Genomic DNA, 22291 nt, shown 5'->3' with positions numbered 1-22291 from the left:
TAAATTCATTCTTATTGACCATCAAGATTTTCACTGATTAATTGATATTGAGCTCGATAATATTGTTTATACCATATCCTAATTGGTTGGATGAAAGCCACATGGGTAGAAAGGAGATGATTAGAGATCTGATTAAACTACAACATGATGCAGGTTGAATAGCCGCTAAAGGACCATTCATATAAGAAATCTAGGCATGCTTGTGTTAAGTATAAATATAGAAAATATAAAATTTTATTTTTTGAAAATTAAAATTTTTTATTTTTATTTGAAACTATAATTTTGTGGACTCTAAAATTAGAATTTTATGTGAACTCTAATATTTTATTTTTAAGAGGACTCTTATTAAGATTTTGGGATGTCTATATAAACTCATTGCGAGAATACAACTTGAATAAATGAGATTATAGAATATTGAGAATTCCTTTTTTCTCTCTTCCTCTACCTTCTTCTCTCCTTTTTCTCTTATATTCTTCTCTTCCGACTATTCTCTCCCCTCTTTTTCTTTTTTTTCCTCCATCCTACATCAATTGATATCAAAGTAAGCCTCCATCCACCACCATAGCTCTAGTATCTTTGCTGCACCATTGCCACTCTCCTCCCTCCATCTCTCTCAATCGGCCCCTCCCAACACCGCCTTAAGATTCATGCTGTCCACTTACCACGCCATGCTCCACCCTCCTCAAGTCCACCTCCATCGGATCCCTCTCCATCACAAAACCCCGATTGCCACCACTAGAAAAGAAAAGAAAATTCTCGAATCCCCTATTTTCCAAGAATGCCCACTAGATTTTCCGGTTTACCAAAATCGTTCCCTCTCCTCCTCCTAGTCTCTCCCTTCTCGATGTTGGGATCTACCGAGATTCCTTCTACTCATAATCTCACCTTCAAACTCATCATCCCTAGCCTGATCTGCCATCGCCTCTCTATCTCGCATTGATCTAGGTAGTCATCGTCCTTGGCCCAATCTACCGTTGCCTCACTCTCTCCATTGTCCTCTGAGGATGTTACTATCCTTGGCCTGAACTCTATCCCCATTTGTCTCTCTTTGCCAAGAGGTCCCATGATGTCATTCCCCTCTATCTACTTAGCGGTCCCACACCACCATCTGCAATTAGGGCTCAGATTCGAAGCCTCAGGAGGAAGAGAAGCCCCATGAACCTAGGTCAGCTGTTCGCGGATTCAGATCCAACCCATTTTGCTTAATCTGTTCAAGTCAACAAGCTAATGTTAGCATCTAGTCAACACTATGTTATCATAAACTTCCACATCATCAACACGTCAGCATCGGATCATACTATATCAGCAGGTATTTATACTATATCTCAACTATATACCTGATAGCTATAGGTAAGCACCATATGGATAAAGTTTAATAGAATTAGAGCGGATGAGAATCACTAGACTCTAGCTAAGACTAGATAAAGTTCTGCTATGAAATCATACATAGGTGAAGATATAAGCTGAATAAATAGAATACGGGCCTAAGGTGGAAAAATTAGGTCGAATGACTAAGTCTTGAGCTAGTTTAATAGAAGATTAAGGCGAATATACCAGTCTTAGATTCACAAGAATAAAAGGCTATTTTGTAAGCTGAATGAAGAAAGGCTATTTGTAAGCTGAATGAAGAAAAATAACCCATACAAGCTACGCCATGATTAGTTAAAAGCTGGTGAGGCATGACTATCAACCTGGTAGTTGCATAATAATTGTGCTTGTGCACAGTTGGCGACAATTAGCAATAGTTACTATAGCCGCCACGGGTGGAGAGCAGATAGGGAAAGCAATCATTAGAGTAGACAATTATTATTTTTATAAACAATGACTATATTTTAGTATAAATAAGTGGAATTGTACTTTGTAAAAGGACCCTTCAACAATCAATCTAATCAGTTTATCTTTATATTTATCTTTATCTTTTATTCTCGGAGTAGGTATAACTTAGCTTTTTACCATATTCAAGCACTACATCTTTATTGTAGCCTAGGGCTACATCAATACCGTAGTTTAGCGATACACCTTCATCCATTTCTATCTATTTCGAATGGTAGCATGAAAGTGGCAAAAGTCTTTACAGGTCAAGGCATCTGGACTCATGCTACTCTTTATCCTCCATTCAACCCATAATTTAATTATCAAATCATAACTTAATATTTTTTGATTTAAAATTATATTTATTTTTATAATAGTTTGATTAATAATTTCATAACCTTGTTGCACATTTATTTTCCTCTTCAAGACTCTAAGTGTGATGTAGACATTTACTAGTCCAACCAAGATTTCTCAGGCTTATATCTGATAATGAAGTTATAGGATTGATAATGTGATTTTTCTAAAATTTAGGAATTATTGATTTAAATAACATCAAATATTGGCTAGAATTTGAGAAATCTCCACTCAGATTCAGTCAAAATTAGATTGGATAATGGAGGTCCCATATCGATGATTCGAGCTATTGAATGTGTTTTACTATATCCAAATTGCTTATATAAACAATCGTGATTTGGAGATCTTTATTCTATACATCAAAAATCAAAATTTAAACAATCTAAATAATATTAAATTTATATAGTTTTGATATAAGTAAACTAAAAATTTTAAATTATATATAAATAATTTAGAGATAATATAACATATAATTAAATATAGATTTGATCTCGTAGCTAAGTCGGGCTCTTTCTATCTATCTATCTATCCATCTCCTCTTTCTTCTCAGACGAGAGGCCGAAGGATTAGAACACCCAAAATACAGTGTGTTTCATCACCAGCCACAAGCATGAGCGAGAAAAAGAGTAACCCATTGCTGGCTCGTATGTCATATATATTATTATTCATTGGTATCCCTTCTTCTACCGAGCTCCATTCGTTATTTCCCGAACGGTGAGAAGAGCAGAAGCCCTTGTCTCGATATCATAATTTTGCAGCAGCTCCCAGTTTTCTCTTTTCTCCGCGCTCTCGCCTCTCTCCGGTCCCAATCTCTCTTCTCTCTCTCTCTGTCGCCTCTCCCGTCTCCGCTCTCTCCCCTCTCTCTTGCTCGCCTTCCGTCACTGGGAGGAAGGGGTCCTTTTTCTCTCTCGCGCCATTCCCAGCTTCTTCCGCTCCGTCGCCGCACGCTATCCAAGGTACTACTCGATTCCAGATCCCTCCCCCGCCCGGGCCTCCCGTCTCTCCCGTCGGCTCGTCTCGGATGCGCCGTGGGCTTCTTTTACTGCGGCCCGATTGGTTTTGGGCGTTGATTTCTAGAATCCGTGGGATTTTTTGTGGATTCTGCTTGCGGCTGTTTCCAAAATCGCGTTTTTTTTTTGTTTTTTTGGTAGGACGATGTGGAGAAAGATGTCGGCTTCTGTTGATTTCTGTTTTGGTTCTGGTTATTGGGGTTTTGGGTCTAGCAGCTCTTCTCTATTGGAGATTGGGAGAAGAGTTGAGGGTTTTTCGATTGGATTTTGCTGACACGGTTCGGGTTTTTATTTTTTCTTTCAAAGATCGTTTTTCCTTGGACTGTTTATTTTCTGAGGTTTTGATTTGAGGGTGAAGGAATTCCGCGTTCAGTGGGGTTTTCTCATCCAATTTGGGTTTTTGGGATATTTGTGGTCAGATGGCTGATCGAATTGGTTTTTTCGTGGTCTGCTAATTCGCTGGAATCAGTTGTTTTAGATGATGGTTCGTGGGTTTGAAGAGCATCAAACAGAAAAAAATGGCATCTTTGTAAAAAGATGCCCACTGCCCGTCCTGTGGACTCTTCAAGCCTTATTCTTTGATTCTATCTATGGGGTGGTTTGAATCTCTTTCTCGTTCTGATCTGTGCAGGTGAAGAAGAGGGAGAGGGGGCAGTAATTTAGATTTAAGTTCAAATAATTGATAGGGAAATGGCCGGTACTATAGTTGAGGACTATGGGACGGGTGGTATGCCTTCATCAACAGAAGGGATGTCCAGTGAGCAGCGTTACCAGTCTGGGGATTCTCTTGCAGAATGGCGGTCTTGCGAGCAGGTCGAGAATGGAACACCTTCGACTTCACTCCTGTACTGGGATACCGATGACGAGGATGACTATGGTGCGTTATTATGATCCTGTTCTAATTATGCTAATTTTCATGTATCTTCGTAGTAGGAGTCTTCCTTGCATGGGGCCATATTGTGTCCAAAGAATTTCTTGTGAATTTGAATGATAGATGTTTGTGGTGCTGAGTTTCATTGTTATATCCATAAGTTGGATATAGTGATTAGTGCACCAAAGCCACGTCATGGTGAAAGGATTGCATAGGGGCGTGAAATGCCATATAGGATTCGTCCATGCTGCTCATGTGACTGCAAAATAGTCAAATCAATGATGCTGTTTGCTTGCGCAAACCTATTGTGTGGTTATAGTGCACCACGAGGAAACATTCACTTTAATCTTCACTATTTATTGTCTGCTTGATGCATACATGCACATATTTTTTGTACCTAAATTGATTATGGGAATGCATTGGTAAAATGCTCGTATATTTCTTTCCTTCTTTTTTAGGTGATGCCTGAAGATTTGGATGTCTCTTAGTTGATGTAATAGGTGCACAGGATGCAATTTTTGCACAAAGCCAGATGGTCCTCCAAACCTTTTATGGTATCATAAACTTCAAAGTTAACAATCAAATCAGTTAATTAACCAACCAAGCCTTTTCCATAATAAAGGGGCTCCATTATGGAGCACAAGTCAATGCTCGACACTTAGTAGAGCCCTTGGAAGGATTAAGTAGCTGTGGAGCACAAGTTAACTTGATGTTAGCCCCTTATGAATTGGTCTTGAATTCTTGGCATGCTATAAAAACTAAGACAACATTTTAGAGTGTATAGAAGTTTCACATGAGCTCATCTAATAGGCGTCAACCTTTTCAGATTACCATTGCCTCAAAAGAGCAAGCTTAGGGCAAAATAGAAAGTTTTGATATAAGAAATGGCATCATTTGTGATTTGCAAAATGAAACCCAAGGGCCAAATTAGAGACTTAATACCACGAACTTCAAATGTTCCATAAAAGTGAACAGTAAGTTTTGAAAATAGTGGAGTAAACTAGGTTTTCTTCGTATTTTATCCTTCGGTGGTCTGGCTTGACTTCAAACATGAAAAGGATTTTCAATGAGGAGACAATTATTGTCAAATCTAGGTTGCTAAGAGGATGAGTTTATATGTAAACTGTTATGTTAAAAAATAGGATTTATATTTGGAATTTTTTTGGAGTCACCAATTAAAGATAAATGGAGTTGATAAAGAATTGACCTTGTTGAAAATGTATGAATTGTAATTGAAAACTACCGACCATGGAATAGGAAAATTGTCCATCACATGTTTTTTGATCAATGTATGCCAAATAGAAGCCACCTAGAAATTATAAACTTACCATGTAAAAAATTGGTAACATTGGGAAAGTTGATATGATCTAAACCTCCTAATTTTAAAGTTATATAATCTAAACCACCTAAACATCAAAGAACAAAACTTTTGATGTGAGTGAAGATCATTTCAGGTCAGTTTTAAACTTATGATTGATTTTTTAGAAGGTTGAAAATTTGGAAGGCTCCTGAGAATCTTGGTTTGGACTCGTAAGAATAAAGAGATAAAGTCTTGGTCAGAAACTAGTTTTAATCAGGACAAACAATACCCAAATGATGCCATCAAGGTTATTATAAATTAGGGTTTGAATGTTGTGAACTGCAGAATACGCTTTCTGAATAGAGTCCAGTTCACTTAGATAATCATCATTTCAAGTTAGTTTTAAACTTATGATTGGCATTATTAGAAGATTGTAAGTGGAAGGTTTTTGTCGACAGACTCATAAGAATCAGGAGATAAAGCCACTTGGTCAGAAAATAGTCCTAATCAGTATAAATCATGACTAGAATGATACCATAAAGGTCATTAAATTAGGGTTTGAATGGTGCGAAAAGGTGCAGGTTATCCTTTCTGAACAAAATCTTGCATGATCTCTTGGCTTATACGATGACTTAAATTGAGTTACACTCATGGGGGCTCAATGTTCATCCCAAAATTTTGCAAACACTTTTTTTTTAAATATTGCCTGGTTCTTGTTGTATCCTAAGGTCCCTATTGATGTATGCAACTTAGTACCCAGAGACGTAAGGTGAAATGTGGAGCTGATGCTTGATATATCACAGAACATATGCTTGTGAAGCTTGCATTATTATCAATGATTCTGTATACTAGCTTTCTGTTTTTTGTAATCATTATCATGTACCACATAATTGGCATAGCTAATATATTGTATAGTACAATCCTGTGATCCTTCTATCCTATACTGCCTGACAACTTTCTTCTACTATCCTACAGTATAATACTGTTGGCTTATATTTGCTTTAATGGACCACAAATAGCTCATAGTTTAGTGCACAGAAGCATTACATGCAAAAGTTGACTTACTACAAAAGCATTGCAACTGAGGCTAACCTTTTTGTTTTTTTGGTGAGAAAAAAATATATAAACAAGATGCTGAATTTCTCCTTCTTTCTTTGGTTGAGATTGGTGATGTGGTGAGAATCATTTATGTGAACTTTTATTTCAGGACCGAAGCCTTCCGAGTTGTATGGAAGATTTACTTGGAAGATAGAAAATTTTTCAACAATCAACAAAAGAGAATTGCGAAGTAATGCATTTGAAGTTGGTGGTTACAAATGGTATGAGACTCATGGAATGGTTTGATGTTACTGACATCTTTGACAAATTAGTTTTTAGCCATTCTCATTTGCAACCTTTACTTTCCTGCCCTACACAGACTTGCAACTGGGTCTGTGCTGACCCACTTATTTTGTAAAGTTGTTTTGGTATGTACTAATGTACGTAGTTTTTTAATTTGTCTGTGTATATATATTGTAAGTTATAGGCTGTTTGGTAGTCACTGTTCATGGAAAAAAAATCTCTACAATGGGCGAAATGCCGAGGGATCTTGCATGCAATTTGTTGAACCACATTATCTCATGGGCATGTATGCAAATGTAATTGGACTTTTGTCATTAAGAGTACTGAAGTTCAGTATGCAGGGGCATTTTAGGGCTCTTATAGTAATTGCTAATTGCGTAACATCCTTATTTGCAAAAAGGCCATTGTTGATTATGTTATCCAGGGTTTTTAGCAGTCTACTGATTACTTCAAGCATTCATTATGCATGTATGCTTCTATGGAGATACTAACATGCAGTGGTTTGCATTATACCGATATGTCTTAAGCTATTGATAGATAGAGATTTCTGAATTGGTTTTTCAGGTACATCTTGATCTATCCACAGGGATGTGATGTCTGCAATCATCTATCGCTGTTTCTTTGTGTCGCCAATCACGACAAACTTCTGCCAGGTATTGCAGCATGTTCAATGCCATTCTTATTTGCCTTTGCAGCCTGTTTTCTGAAATCCTCTACCTCATGTTAAAATGGTATGCTTTCTGTTTATTGACAGGATGGAGTCATTTTGCGCAGTTTACGATAGCTGTAGTGAATAAGGATCCCAAGAAATCTAAATACTCTGGTCAGTTGAATATGAGAGACCCATTTATTAATGGTTAATGTTACTAATGTGTTCTTGCTGTTTAATTGCATGATCAGCTTATGCCAGTAAAGAAGTTTTGCAGATACATTGCATCGATTCTGGAAGAAGGAGCACGACTGGGGATGGAAAAAATTTATGGAGTTGTCAAAAGTGTATGATGGCTTTATTGTCGCTGACACTCTTGTTATCAAAGCTCAAGTTCAAGTTATTAGGTATCTTGTTTATATAATTTTAAATTTGCTACTCTGTATTGTTATTGTTTTTTGAGAGAAAGGGAGGGAGAACCACCCGCATCTTAATTAGTCAGCCCAAATACTTGGTTATGCACTTGGCACTTAAACCCAAAACCTCTGGTTGCTAAACAGAGCGGTGTAATTATTGGGACCAGTCTCAATTCACATATCATATCAACTGATATGTACTAATATTTTTATTTAAATTTTGATCTTTCAATTCAATCAAAACATATCGTGTCAAATCTTATACAATGGAGAACATTACGAATGGTTAATATTAAAAGGCATAAGTCATTATGCGTAGGGAGGCAAAATGGAGTAGAAAATGGCTGCTAAATTTACTGTAAAGTGCATTATTTTTTACCTATAGTAAACTTGGAAATCCAATAAATGCGATAACTCCATCTGGAAATTTATATGATAGCTTATTCTAATAACTTACCTGGTTAAGCTTATTTTATGTGAAATATAGAATTGACATATGCTTTCATATATGGTTTCCGTCAAATCTTAAGATTTTATTATTTAATAACTTGCATCATTCGTTTCTGTTACTTCCGTTGTTGTTGCTCATGCATGCACTTGTAAAGTAGTATTTTAATCATATGCATTTTCCTTATTTTACTTATTCACAATATCTTGGGCTCTTTCAAAACTTTGGTATTTTCTCTGCATTATTTTAAATTTTATATATTTTGTTTGGTCAAATTTTTGACTGTGGCATGGATAGGAACATTTGCTACAAATTTGAGGTTTATCCTTCAATTTTTTAGCTGTAGGAACATTTCTTACAAAATTGAGGATTTAGCCTTCAATATTTTGGCTGTGTTTAATGTGCAAACTTGGCAATCGTTGTTCTCTTGCAACCTAGGATACAGGCTTAATAGTGAGGCTTCTGCTCGGCCAGTAGTAATGAGGAATGGGTTAGAGTGAAAAAGGAGAGTGCTATTGATCTGTAGTGCCATTGAGATAATCAAGGTGGAAGTTAATATCTTACTTTTGATTAGGGCTAAAGAAAATCAGGTTGAAGGATTAAAATATTGTGTAGCATGCCTGTAGCAGGTGAAGGAAAGAAGTCAAACATGAATCCCAATATCATGGAAACAACTTAGCACTAATGGATGTCATAAGTTAAAGAAATTGCTATCGATAATTAAAAGAAACTAACATTTTGTTGGATTGAACAATCCAATGCAGTTGAAGAGCTTAAATACTGTATTGATATTGAACTTCATGTTTATATCAATTTGATTAGAAAAATCTTTATATCCAATATTTCATGAGAAGGTGACAATTTATCAGAATCTGAACTCAGTTAGAGGGCACTGCATCATATCTGTTTTATCTTAGATAAATTGATTTTGAATATTTGGAATATACCACTTTACCTTTTCATAACTGCATTTGCTTCTGCATTTGGTATTTGAGAGAGAAAGCACACCGCCCGTTTCGTTGCCTAGATTGCCAATACCGGAGAGAACTGGTTCGGGTATATTTGTCAAATGTAGAGCAAATTTGCCGACGTTTTGTTGAAGAGAGGAGAGGCAAGCTCAGCAAGTTGATTGATGATAAAGTGAGGTGGTCAAGGTAGGCTCATGTCATATAAACTCTCAGTTCTCTATGTAAATGGTTTGACCACTGCCTTTTAATTAATATCAATATGTAGCCACATCTGGTTTTTCTACTTGTAAGTAGTGTCTGGTATTTCTTAAAGTCAATGCATTCTTATGATTTGATGTTGCTTGGGGTGTTGCAGTTTTCGTGCTTTTTGGTTAGGAATTGACCCAAATGCTAGGCGACGCATGTCAAGAGACAAAACAGATGCCATATTGAAAGTAGTAGTTAAGCATTTTTTCATAGAGAAGGAAGTCACATCTACCTTAGTTATGGATTCTCTCTACAGTGGGCTGAAGGCTCTTGAATGCCAGAGCAAGAACAAGAAAGGGAGAGCACAACTGCTAGATTTGGAGGAGTTACCAGCTCCAATGGTCCGCATTGATAAAGATATGTTTGTGCTGGCTGATGATGTGTTAGTATTGCTTGAAAGAGCAGTCTCAGAGCCCTTTCCTCATCAGCCTTTGCCTCCTAAAGATGACAAGTGTACACAGAACCGTACAAAGGTAGGTACACAATCCATATGATCTTTTACAGCTGAATGATTTGTTCAGTTTTGGACCTTCTTTCTTGGGCCAAAACTAATCCAAAACTAATCCTCTTTTACAGAACCGTACAAAGGTAGGTACGCAATCCTTTGTCGAGTCACTTGGTTTGCCTCTTTTCTGCATGTTACAGAACTACAAATAAATTTCCAAATGCTTCTATGAGATGTTGTGCGGACAGTCTTGTGCTGGGACTCACAAGTTAAAAGTTGCAGTTAGTTTTTTCTCACCATGTTATCTGTTTCTTCTGTTGTTTCTGCATGATTTTGTGCTGTCTATTGTAACTCAGAGCCTTATTTAGGCAACCTGTCACATATGCAATATTTTGTGATTAGAAAGCTATTTATTGAGAATACTATATGTTTTTATACTCCTTTTGATCAGTTCCTTTGCAAGGATTGTCCTTGCACTACTCTTTGGCATTAAAAGATAGGACTTTATCAAGTATAACAAAGGCTTGACCCTTATGCTTGAAATGAATCCATCTTCATGCTGTTTAGAGATTGCAGTTTCCATGGTTGATGTCACTCAGATCATCCACATATACCATGTTTGAGATACGAACCTGATACCTGATAAGAACCTGTCACCAGATCTGGTGACACCACTTCTCGAACTACACCTTGCAAATTGTTCTCGAACTACACTTTGGCATTACTAGGTGTGACTTTTGTCGAGTATATCAAAGGCTTAACAATCCATCTTCACACTGTTTAGAAATCACAACTGACCTGCTATACCATGTTTGAAGTATGAACCTGTCAGCAAATCTGGTTGTTCATGCTCTTGTTGACCTCTGTCATGTGTTTGGGCACATTTGCCTGATTGTTTGTTGAAGGCATTTCTAGATTCTGCCTTTTAAAATTACTAATGGGGGAAGGGGATCTACGTGTTCAAGCTCTGTTTTGAATTTAACGATGCTCCATCACAACAAGATTACCAAGTCAGCTTTAAGGGGCTTTGTTTTTTTGTAAGATCTCTTAAAACAGATAATTATAGAAATGTAGGGACAAGTGTGGCGCATCCAAAGTAAGAAATGGAAGAAACAACACTGGGAACAGTGGAGGGGTTGACTCATGTAGATTTGGAGTCGACCCTCCGCAGAGCTGGGGTCGACTTATGTTGTGCTGGGAATCAGGCAGAGAGCCTTCTCTGGAAAATCTGTAAGAGTTGAATGGCGGGGGTCGACTCATGCTGTTAAGGGGGTTGATTTATGCTGTTAAAGGGTCGACCCCAGGCCTACGCCAGATTTAGGTAGAGACGGGATTTGGTCTTCTACCGGCTTGAGACTCAGCTATTTTAGGTCTTGAGGGGGCTAACCATTATTGGGCTAGGTTTAGGCTCAAAGGAAGAGAGAGCAAGCAAGTCATGGGTGTACATGGGCTTGGGTTTCGTGCTTTCTCATGCGGTTTAGCCTAGGGGAGTTTTTGGATTTGAGTCATGATTGAGCATGTATATGTACACTCATGTATTTTGTGTATGAGTGGAATGAAATCAAATGAAACTCCTTTCTCCTTGAAAATCCTATTCCTCTCTTCTCTTCCTCTCATGCACGTAAGCCGCCATCTCTAAGAACCCTAGGGCACGCAGCCATCAAAGAAGAAGAGCCTATTTCCGCTTGGCTCTTGTTCTCCTCCATCATCAAAGAACCAGTGATCCACGCCTCTAGCAACCCAAGGGAATGCCCTAGGTGCTATGGTTTGAGGCGGTTCATCTTTCCACAGTTGGGATCGGATCCTTCTATCTCCCTACAATTGGTATCAGAGCCATTGGTTGGTGATTTGGTAGAGGAAAGATCAAAATCTGCGGTAAGATTTCAAAACAAAATTTCTGCATTGTTTGATTTCTGTTTTGCAGTATGGCATCTAGCAATCTAAAAGCAGATTTTGAGAAGTTTGATGGCAAGGGAAACTTCATCCTATGGCAGCAAAGGGTGAAGGATTTGCTAATACAACAAAGAATCTATAAGGTCTTGGTAAAGAAAAGACCGAAAAAGATCAGTATTGAAGATTGGGAGGAGTTAGAGGAGATAGCCTTTAGCACCATTAGGATGTGCTTGGCTGATCAAGTTCTACCTGAGATTTGCTTAGAGACCACGGCCAAAGAGCTATGGGAGAGGTTAGAAAATACATACATGGGCAAGAGCATGACAAACAAACTGTGGTTGAAGAAACAGTTGTACAGTTTGCGGATGCCGGAAGGAGGAGATCTTATTTCTCATATCCAGAAATTTAATCAAGTGTGCTCAGAAATCATGAGCCTTGATGTGCGGATTGTTGAAGAGGATATGACCCTTCTATTGCTGTATTCTCTCCCAGGATCATATGATGGGCTGATCACGACTCTGGTGTATAGGAAGGAAACACTGAACTACGAAGAAGTGATCGGTGTTTTGCGGTCCAATGAGCAAAGGGAAAAGATCTGTAAGGGGGCTTCAAACTCAGAGGTACTTGCTGTTAATGAGAGGCAAGAGAGGCATCAGGAAAGGATTAGAGAGAAGTCCAGGGGCAGATCGAAGTTTTAGAGAAAGCAGAAGGCTTGGAAGTGCTACAAGTGTCATCAGATTGGACGCATAAGGCGAAATTGTCCTTTGCTGAAATCAGAGAAGGGCAAGAATGTCTCCAAGGGTGGTTCGGTTGGCCATGGGGATGCTCACACATCTGAAGACAATGGAGATGATATTCTGGTTGTTTCAGATGGTCGCATGAAGGAAAACAGTCGGTGGATATTGGATTTAGCATGTTCGTATGACCACTTCGCATCGAGAGTGGTTCGATACCTATGAGAAAACCGATGGAGGGAGTGTGAGTTTAGGTGATGATCATCCTTGCAAGGTTGCTGGTGTAGGCACCATTAAGGTGAGGATGTATGATGGGGTCATCAGAACATTGACCAATGTGAAACATATCCCGAAGTTGAAGAAAAATCTGATTTCATTGGGCTACGTGGAGAAGCATAGGTGTGCTTTTGGTAGCCAACCGGGCAGCGGCTGTTTGAAGATCACAAAGGGGGCTTTAGTGGTGATGAAGAGCAGAAGGATGTTCAATAATTTTTACGAGATGGAAAGCTCAGTTGTGACAGATAGTGTAGAGGTGTTGGCGGCGGCACAGGAGAAGCAGTTGATCTACAAACTGTGGCACTATCGGATCGGTCATATGAGCGACAGGGGGCTCACAGAACTCGGTAAAAGAGGCCTGATTCCAGTACTTGAAAAGGAGGAGAATGACATATGTGAGCCTTGCATTTATGGCAAACAACATAAGGTAAAGTTTGCCAGCAGTTTCAAGCGGAGTGAAGGTATACTGGACCTAGTTCACTTGGATGTATGGGGACCGGCTCCTGTTTCGGCCAGAGGTGGAGCGAAATAGTTTTTGACATTCATTGATGACTTCTACAGGAAGGTATGGGTGTAGCTGATAAGAAAAAAATTAGAGGTGTTCGCTCGGTTCAAAGCTTGGAGAGCTAAAGTTGAAAAGAAAACAGGAAAGCCAGTGAAGTGTCCGAGGTTTGAAAATGGAGAGGAGTACACTAGCAGCGAATTCAAAAAGGTACTATGAGGAGAATGGGATCAAATGCCATTTCACAGTGAGGATGACTCTCCGACAGAATGGTGTAGCCGAAAGGATGAACCGAACATTGACAGAGAAGGCCAGAAGTCTGAGGCTGCAGGCATCACTTCCCAAGTCCTTTTGGGGTGATGCGATAACCTTCTCATGTTTTCTTGTTAACAGGTCCCCTAATCAAAAACTTGATGGAGGCATTTCAGAAGAGATCTGGAGTGGAAAGAAGGTGGAGCTTGACTATCTGAAAGTTTTTGGTTGCCCGACCTATGCACTTGTGGAGGCAACCTAACGAAGCAAGTTAGATCCGAAATCGCAGAAGATGATCTTTATCGGATATCCACATGGGTCAAAGGTTATTTGCTATGGGATCCACATTCTCAGAAGTGTACCATCTATAAAAATGTGATTTTTGATGAGAAGAGCATTCTGAAGAAGCCAGGGAGTGCAGATGATGCGGAAAAGGCTGGACAGGACAGCAGTGGACAACATTCATTAGTAGGTGATGTACCTTCAAATTCTACCTCCAAACGTATTTCTTTTGAGATGGAATTTGGTAGGCATGTTCCCATATATGTGGAGGACCAGCTAGGAGGGCTATCTGTCCAGGAGGATGTGCTGGTAGAGCCATAGTTCCTGTTTGAAGGACCTTGTAAGAGGAGTGGCACCGCACAGGCAGAAGCGCATCATCTACAAGCCTATCAGATATGGCATTGATGAGACCATCTCCTATACTCTCATCACTGCTAATGGAGATTCAGAGACCTTTGAGGAAGCCATAGAAAGCTCAGAAAGGGAGTCATGGATGCAGGCTATGATGGATGAGATGGAGTCACTGGAAAAGAACAAGACATGGCAGCTAGTGGATCTACCTAGAGATGCTTGGGCTATTGGTTCAAAATGGGTGTTCACAAAGGAGGTACCTTCCGAGCAAGGTGGAGTCAGATGCAAGGCAAGGCTTGTCGCAAAGGGATACTCACAGAGAGAGGGAGTGGACAACACAGAGGTATTCTGTCCAGTGGTGCAACATGCTTCAATTGGGTGTTGCTGTCTTTGGTAGCACAGTATGATATGGAATTGGAGCAGATGGATGTGAAGACGACGTTCTTATATGGGAGCCTAGAGAAGAGGATCTACATGAAACAACCAGCTGGTTTTAGGCAGTCTGGGTTGGAGAAAAAGGTCTGTCTACTCAAGAGATCTCTCTATGGTTTGACGCAGTCACCCCGACAGTGGTACAAAAGGTTTGATGCTTTTGTCTTGAGCTTTGGTTTTTCTAGATGTGAACATGATAGTTGTGTCTATGTGAAGGATGTGGATGAGGATGATGTATTGTATCTACTATTATATATGGATGATATGCTCATTGCCAGCAGGAGTGCCGATGTAGTGAATGGGCTGAAAATTGCATTGTCTGCAGAATTTGAGATGAAGGACTTGGGTCCATCCAGAAAGATACTTAGGATGGAAATTTGCAAAGATAGATGCAAGAGTATTCTCCACTTGTCATTGAGAGGATACATTCAGAAGGTGTTGGAGAGGTTTGGGATGAATGAAGCTAAACCGGTTGGAACACCTCTTGCAAGCCAAATGACTCTTTTCAAGCTGCAGTGCCCTCAGATAGATGAAGAGAAAGGGTACATGGAGAGAGTTCCGTATGCCAGTGCCGTGGGCAGCGTGATGTATGCTATGGCGTGTTGTAGGCCAGACATAGCACATGCAGTGAGTCAGGTGAGCAGGTACATGGCAAACCCTGGAAAGGAGCATTGGAAGGCACTGAAGTGGATCTTTCGGTATCTTCAAGGAACTCGGAGGCTTGGTCTGATTTTTGGGCAACAATATGGACTTAGGAGGAACTCAAATGTCTCAAGTGAGTTTTCAGGTCCATTGGAAGAGTTTGTTGATGCTAACTTTGTTGGTGATCTAGATACAAAAAGGTCTACTATAGGTTATGTTTTTAGCATGTATAGCGGACCAGTTTCTTGGAGATCAACCCTTCAATCTATCACGGCCTTGTCCACCACAGAGGCTGAATATATAGGGATTACAGAGGTTGCCAAGGAGGCTCTTTGCTTGAAGAGACTCATTCAGGAGATGGGCGTGAATCAAAGTACAGTGGTGCTACATAGTGACAGTCAGAGTGCTTTGCAGTTGGTTCAAAATCCAGTCTATCATGCTCGTACAAATCATATAGATGTGAGGTACCACAAGATCAGAGAGCTGGTGGAAGAAGGTGAGGTGATGCTGGTTAAAGTTCATACGAAGAAGAATCAGTCGGATGCACTTACGAAGACTCTTCCGCGTGATAGCTTCCTCTCATGTGTGGGGCTAATGGGGTTGATGGACCAGGTGGAGCTTGCAGGGGCTTTGGAGCACCAAGGTGGAGATTGTAGGCACAAGTGTGACACATCCAAAGAAAGAAATGTAAGGAACAACACTGGGAACAGTGGAGGGGTCGACTCATGTAGATCTGGAGTCGACCCCCCACAGAGCTGGGGTCGACTCATGTTGTGCTGGGAATCAAGCAGAGAACCTTCTCTGGAAAATTTATAAGAGTCGACTCATGAATGGCAGGGGTCAACTCATGCTGTTAAAGGGTCGACCCCAGGCCTGCGCCAGAGTTAGGTAGAGACGGGATCTGGTCTTGTACTGGCTTGAAACTCAGGTATTTTGGGTCTTGAGGGGGCTAACCATTATTGGGCTAGGTTTAGGCTCAAAGGGAGAGAGAGCAAGCAAGTCATGGGCGTACATGGGCTTGGGTTTAGTGCTTTCTCGTGTGGTTTAGCCTAGGGGAGTTTTTGGGTTTGAGTCATGATTGACCATGTATATATACACTCATGTATTTTGTGTATAAGTGGAATGAAATTAGATGAAACTCCTTTCTCCCTGAAAACCCTATTCCTCTCTTCTCTTCCTCTCATGCACGTAAGCCGCCATCTCTAAGAACCCTAGGGCATGCAACCATCAAAGAAGAAGAGCCTATTTCCGCTTGGCTCTTGTTCTCCTCCATCATTAAAGAACCAGTGATCCATGCCTTTAGCAGCCCAAGGGAACGCCCCAGGTGCTGTGGTTTGAGGCAGTTTATTTTCCTATAGTTGGGATCGGATCCTTCTGTCTCCCTACAAGAAACTGATTTTCTGTAAAGCAGGTTCTACGAGAAAAACAAGTGGAGACCTGCTTTTAATAAAAGCTATTTTTTCAGGTTTTATGGCCGGCATTTTTTTCCCTAAGATTTTTTATGAATGGCAATCAAACAAGTGTTTTTTATAAAACATTCATCTAAGATTTTTGTTAACCTATTCTGTTAAAACCTGATGATCAAATCAAACAGCGTTAGGTTGAAAGCAAAACTGAACAATAGGAGATACAATCTTGAACTTACCTAATCTACGCTAATCCAAGACAACTTTGAAATTCATTTAGGTGATTACATGCCAACTTTTCTTATTGGGATTTGGGTTAGTCTGGATGATTATTAGTTTTTCAAGTAATTTTTAGATTACCGCAGATATAGATGCTTCTCTATGCTTTTGATCAATTGTGTTAATATCTTATTTTAGCATGAATATAGATGCCACCCTATTAGCCAAACAGTTTCTCATTTTTACCACAAAGAAAGGCATCTCTACCTTGTTCTGCTTAAGTTTGGATCAACCATCCATTAGGATCACATAATATACACTCTTTTGCCTATATATGTTCTTCTTGACTTTCTTCCATGCACTAAAGTGATACAGAAAATGCAAGTCATAAAAACAGTTCAGCTTAACAATTAATATGCCTAAAGAAGTAAATGAATAATCCCAAATACATCATTGCTTTGCATGATCATATTCATTTATCAAGTGTCTTCTCATTTTTACAAAATTTGTGTGTGTGTGTGTGTATATATATATATATATATATTATTTTTCGATTTTTTTGTTATATTTATTATTTTATTTTCATTTCATTTATTTTTTAAATTTTAAGTTATTTTCATTCCCTATGCAATTCTGTATTTTTTTAAACCTTTCCTTTGATGTGCATTCACACATAGGTTTGCTAATATAGTATAGATTAATTAGCTCTAGATCTTTGTTGCAAAGACATTGAGAACCATTGAGTAATGACTTGACATTAAATCCACCTTATATTCATCATAATTAAGTTTTGATTCAAAGTAAGGATTTCAACTCGAAGACCAGGGCAAGCTGATCCAGAAGAAGACACAGAAAAAGATGGATCACCTCCCCTCCTTAAAATTTTATCACTTGGATGTTTTGAATGGGTTTCCATGCAGAGAACTTTATACTTAATGTGGTTTTTAGTAGACTAGTCTGAGAGCTTCACTTTCTTCATCTCTTCCATTATGTACTTCTTAAATTTTTATTTTTTAGGACAAACCATAGTAGATTCACCTGGCTGTTTGCATGCACATATGCATGTATCTATATTTGTGCTAATGTTGCAAGTTCATAAAATTTACTTTTCTTTTGTATCAGCACTTCCTGGTGTTTGCTACACACATATCATGTATAGAATGTGGCATCCCATTAGCTTCTAAAGTTATGAGCAGTCAGAAGTTCTAGAAGCCTCTCAGTCTCTGTTCAGTACATTTCATCTGTTTAAATTGTCTTTCTGACTTCCTTCTTTGTTGATGGTATTTCCACTTAAATATGTAGGATGGAAGTTCTGGAGAAGAATTTAATAAAGATTCCATTGAGCGAGATGAATGGCGGCTTAGTGAGCTGGGACACAGGATGGTGGAAATTTTTGTTCTAGCACATATCTTCAGGTAACACGCTGCTATTGGTCTATATTCTATCAAATTCTAATAAATCTTTTATTTGTGCAATGCCTGTTATGAGTAGGGATTTGACAAGATAATCATTTATTTTGCCTTGAATACCATGATAGTCCCTCTTTTCATAATTAATCCAACTAAATCCTATAATTTGATTTAGTAGACAGATAAGTCCTAGTTGCCCCTTAAGCTATGACTCCATTGGTCTTAAAACTGTAAATACCTAATATACCCTTAAAACTTTTAAGAAACAACTTGCAACTTCTCATATTTTACCTCACTTCCCTCTTGACCCCATACAGTACTGCCTCCTTCCGTCTTTGTTACCCGCCCAACTACCTCCCTTCACTTCCCTCTTGAACCTTCACCAGAATTCTTCAGAGATAGATGTTGATTGAATCAGCCTTTGCTTCTCAGGGTTCTGCTGTTAAAAAACTTGAAAGAAGAAGAGGCCAGCAGTTGCGAGCAGAAATAAATTGTTCTTGACAAACTTTGGTATAGATGAACGAAGAGTAATGAACTGTTCTTGACAAACAAATTGATGTCATTTCGTTTACCTTTACTCTCCTTGTATTCCAACATTTTGACATGTGAACTATTTCTGTTTTTTATACTTTTGGTCTTACTTTATTATTTTGCTGTTATGTAGTTTTTCTGTCTCTTCAGATTCCAACCAAGACTCTGAGCTTCTCTGGGATATTACAATAACCAGTAAAACCGTAGTAGAAAAAAGAATTAGTTTCATTAATAAGCACAATTGGCATATGTTTTACTAGTGTTATCTAACCAGCATAACAGATGCCTGTTTTACTGAATGCTTACTGCTAAGCCCAAGTCTGTTAGATATATTAGTTAAAACCTGTTCAGGATGCTGGTATGTAGTTTGGCAACGAGCCAGTTGAATTGCACCAGTTATTTTGAAAAGTGCAGTGCTTTTGTTCAAGGGAATTATAGTGTTTGTGTTTCACTTCTACACATCACACAGAGGAATGAGGACTGCTTTTCTTTTTTAAGAAAACAATGTACACATAAGTATTATTTATTAAAAGATATAAAACAGGATCAAAATGGCCCAAGAAGAGACCATCAAAAAATCAGGATAGTTTTTCAAATGCTTTTTTGGGCTTGAGAATGGCATGTAAATGGAATAACTTGTTACTATCGTAGAGTATCATTAGTAGTAGGAACAATAATAGTTTATCCAGTGTTGCTTTGTTCTTTTTCATTCAGGAGACAATTAATATATATGTAGTGTTTCTCTTTGATCTTCTAAGGCATTCAGCTCATTTGAAATTCTTCCTGTCTTACCAATGGTTCTTTTCAAATAATGGCTCCAGTACCATTGCTTCATTTCACATCTAGGTGGGACTTATGTTGGAATCAAGTTTTTTTTATTGCATCTATAACAGAATCATTGGAGCCAATAGCTATTTGCAGCCTCTTCATGGGCTCCATAAAACTACTAGTTATGCATCATAGGAATATTCAATTACTAAGTAAGCCATAGATCACTAGTTATGATGTAATAAAGAGGTTGAGTTACGACCTTAATCCTAGAAAGATGAACTGTGCTGATCCTTGCACTATTGCTGGTATGTAGTTTGTAGATCAGTTAAAATACCAAATTCAGAAAAAAAGGGGTTCAGAACTAGTAAAATCCCAAAGAGAAGAAGACGCTCCAAAGGACTACTACCAACGACGAAGTGGAAAAAGACCAGGAAACCAAATGAAACTGATAGAGCTATTTGGGAGGAGGGAGGCAATAAGAGAGAATGTCTGTTTTTGCAGTCTGCCAGCCAGTGAAGCTTCATGTTGTTTTGCTGCCTAGTGTCATAGAGGAGCATTGGTGGGGCGGGTGGAAAAGAGGGAAGGAAGCAATCTTGGATGGGATCGGACGCGAGCTTGTTGAGTGGAATGAACCATGAACTCAAGAGGCAAAAGGTTCGTCTTCAGCGGATTCGAATTTGGATGGCGATGTTGCTTCTCGAGTTGAAGTTGCTAATGCCCTATCTTTCTTCTCACTGCCCTTAGCTATTGCTTTTCGGTTGAATAAGTTGAAGATCTGGCATTCTCCACCCACCTCAGTGGGAAAGCTAAGTGCCCCTATTTAGTAAGGTGCCCTCTCTTTCCGCGAATTGGGTATTACTGGCCGATGGCGAATAGTTCTCACAACAAAGCTTAGGTGCTTGAGACTGCTCCTAGCGCGAGACACTTTCGCATAGAATGAATTCGGTATGGGTAGAACCCCATGAGCAGTAGTAGCTTGTTCATTAAAAACCGAATGGGTTTATCGGGTATTTATTGTTTTACAACTGAGAGTTGTAACTTAGGCTGATTATTTGGGGTTTATCTATCCACTAAGCAAAATTATAGGACTTAGTTGTATTAATTAAAAAGGATTGTCTTGGCATTCAAGGTAAGGAAAAAGGCCATCTTGTCAAATCCCTTATTTAGTACTATTCTGACTATTCTTCTGGAACAAGTTCTGATAATTCAGACCCTATGATATGCTGTCTTTTTAAAGATCTTTTTATGATTATGTATTCTTACCATGTTGAATCAGAATTATAGCTCCAAATTAGTGAGGACTAGTTTTACTTTTAACAAAGTAACACTCTTAAGGGCTTGAGTTCAAATTATTCGTGTCCAAAATTATTCTTCCAAATATTGGGCAATCTTTCTTGATATCCAACAAGGTTGCCCGTCAAATTTCAAAATCCAAATTTAATACTCAATACATTGTTTCATATTCATTATTAACAAGATCTTAAATCACTGATAGAACGAGAAAATTTCTATAGTTGTTCTATTACTTTGGCAGTTTATTCATTAAGGACCAAAATAAATGAAACCTGCTCAAGTTTTTTTGCTCTCCATTTTAAAGTCTTTTGTTTCTTATATGTTTTCTGGCAGCAGTAGAATTGAAGTTGCCTACCAGGAGGCTGTTGCTTTGAAGAGACAGGAGGAGCTCATTCGTGAGGAGGAAGCAGCTGGCCAAGCTGAAAATGAGCTTAGGGGCAAAGCGTGGTGCTGCTGAGAAGGACAAGCGTTGCAAAGAAAAAACAGGTCCCCCCCCCCCCCCCCCCCCCCCCCCCCCCCCCCCAAAAAAAAAACAAAACCACATTTTATGTAACTTATGAATTAATCTCTCTTATCCAGTCAGCTGGTAGCAGCATTTGGAATTATGAATCTAGAACCCTGTGTCATTGGCATAAATGATCATATTGGATGCTTAGAGCATCCTGGACAAGCTTTTGTTTTGCTGCAACTCCATGGTCACCTCTTGGTGTGTGGATACTTCCCATCAAGTTCCTTAGGTACCTATGCACTAAGTCTGGATAACAAATGGGAATGAAAGGAAGAACTTTGAATCTATTGGTTTGTCAAAGCAGAACCAGCCTTGCCTTTCAGTTAGTGCCACGACAGATAGGCTGATGAGAGTACTGACCATCAAGATTTAGAATCAACATTGACATCATTTCTATCATAGTATAATTTAGAGGATGCGCTATTAGCCGTACCCTGTTTCTGGACAGAGGGTATGGCTAGAAAATATAGCATCTACATGCTTAGACATTTGAAAATTAGGTATGGCCTTGCAATCAAACTAAATCATGAAGTCCGATAACAATCACTATGAAGATATGACTTTACATTGCTCCTCCTTGGACTTATTTTAACACATAAGTATTATTTTGTTTAGCTACTGATGAATATATAATTATTAACTGCTGTATCCTTGGACTTTTGGAGCACTCATTAGTTTGCCTCGTTCTAACAGTTCCATGTTGTCTATCAAAGGGCTAAACTCTTGAGCACGTGAGATCTTTTGTGTTCTATCTGTAATTATCAAAGGGCTAACATTTTAAACAGGTATCCTGGTTTAAAAGTTTTCTAGAAGCTCTACACTCTAAAAGCACATCCACTACTGGGCTTTAATCATGCTCTACAGTACCACACCGTCTCAATTAATAGTTTATATCGGTATCTTTGGGTATTAAGAATGCTCAAACTTGTA

General features: G+C 38.9%; 1 protein-coding gene across 4 annotated transcripts; it reads left to right on the top strand.

Moving 5' to 3' along the window:
* The first annotated feature begins 2696 nt into the window (after positions 1–2696).
* LOC120105140 (TNF receptor-associated factor homolog 1a-like) lies at positions 2697–21345 on the top strand. 4 transcript variants are annotated; one of them, XM_039117298.1, is made up of 11 exons: positions 2697–3122; positions 3808–4053; positions 6555–6666; positions 7253–7341; positions 7443–7511; positions 7615–7744; positions 9197–9355; positions 9525–9888; positions 9992–10003; positions 18152–18264; positions 21187–21345. In XM_039117298.1, exons 2-11 carry the CDS (start codon positions 3867–3869, stop codon positions 21308–21310), a joined length of 1359 nt encoding a protein of 452 aa, XP_038973226.1. In that variant the 5' UTR covers positions 2697–3122; positions 3808–3866; the 3' UTR covers positions 21311–21345. The 4 variants fall into 4 exon arrangements, with proteins under 4 accessions (XP_038973226.1, XP_038973227.1, XP_038973228.1 ...); XM_039117299.1 differs by having other exon boundaries at positions 2698–3122; positions 21190–21345; XM_039117300.1 differs by lacking the exon at positions 9992–10003 and having other exon boundaries at positions 2699–3122.
* The last annotated feature ends 946 nt before the right edge of the window (positions 21346–22291 follow it).

This window comes from Phoenix dactylifera, unplaced genomic scaffold (genome assembly GCF_009389715.1).
Source record: "Phoenix dactylifera cultivar Barhee BC4 unplaced genomic scaffold, palm_55x_up_171113_PBpolish2nd_filt_p 000204F, whole genome shotgun sequence".
Classification (NCBI taxonomy): Eukaryota; Viridiplantae; Streptophyta; class Magnoliopsida; order Arecales; family Arecaceae; genus Phoenix; species Phoenix dactylifera.
Note: the sequence above shows the minus strand (reverse complement) of the source record. Positions and strands in the feature narration are given on the sequence as shown.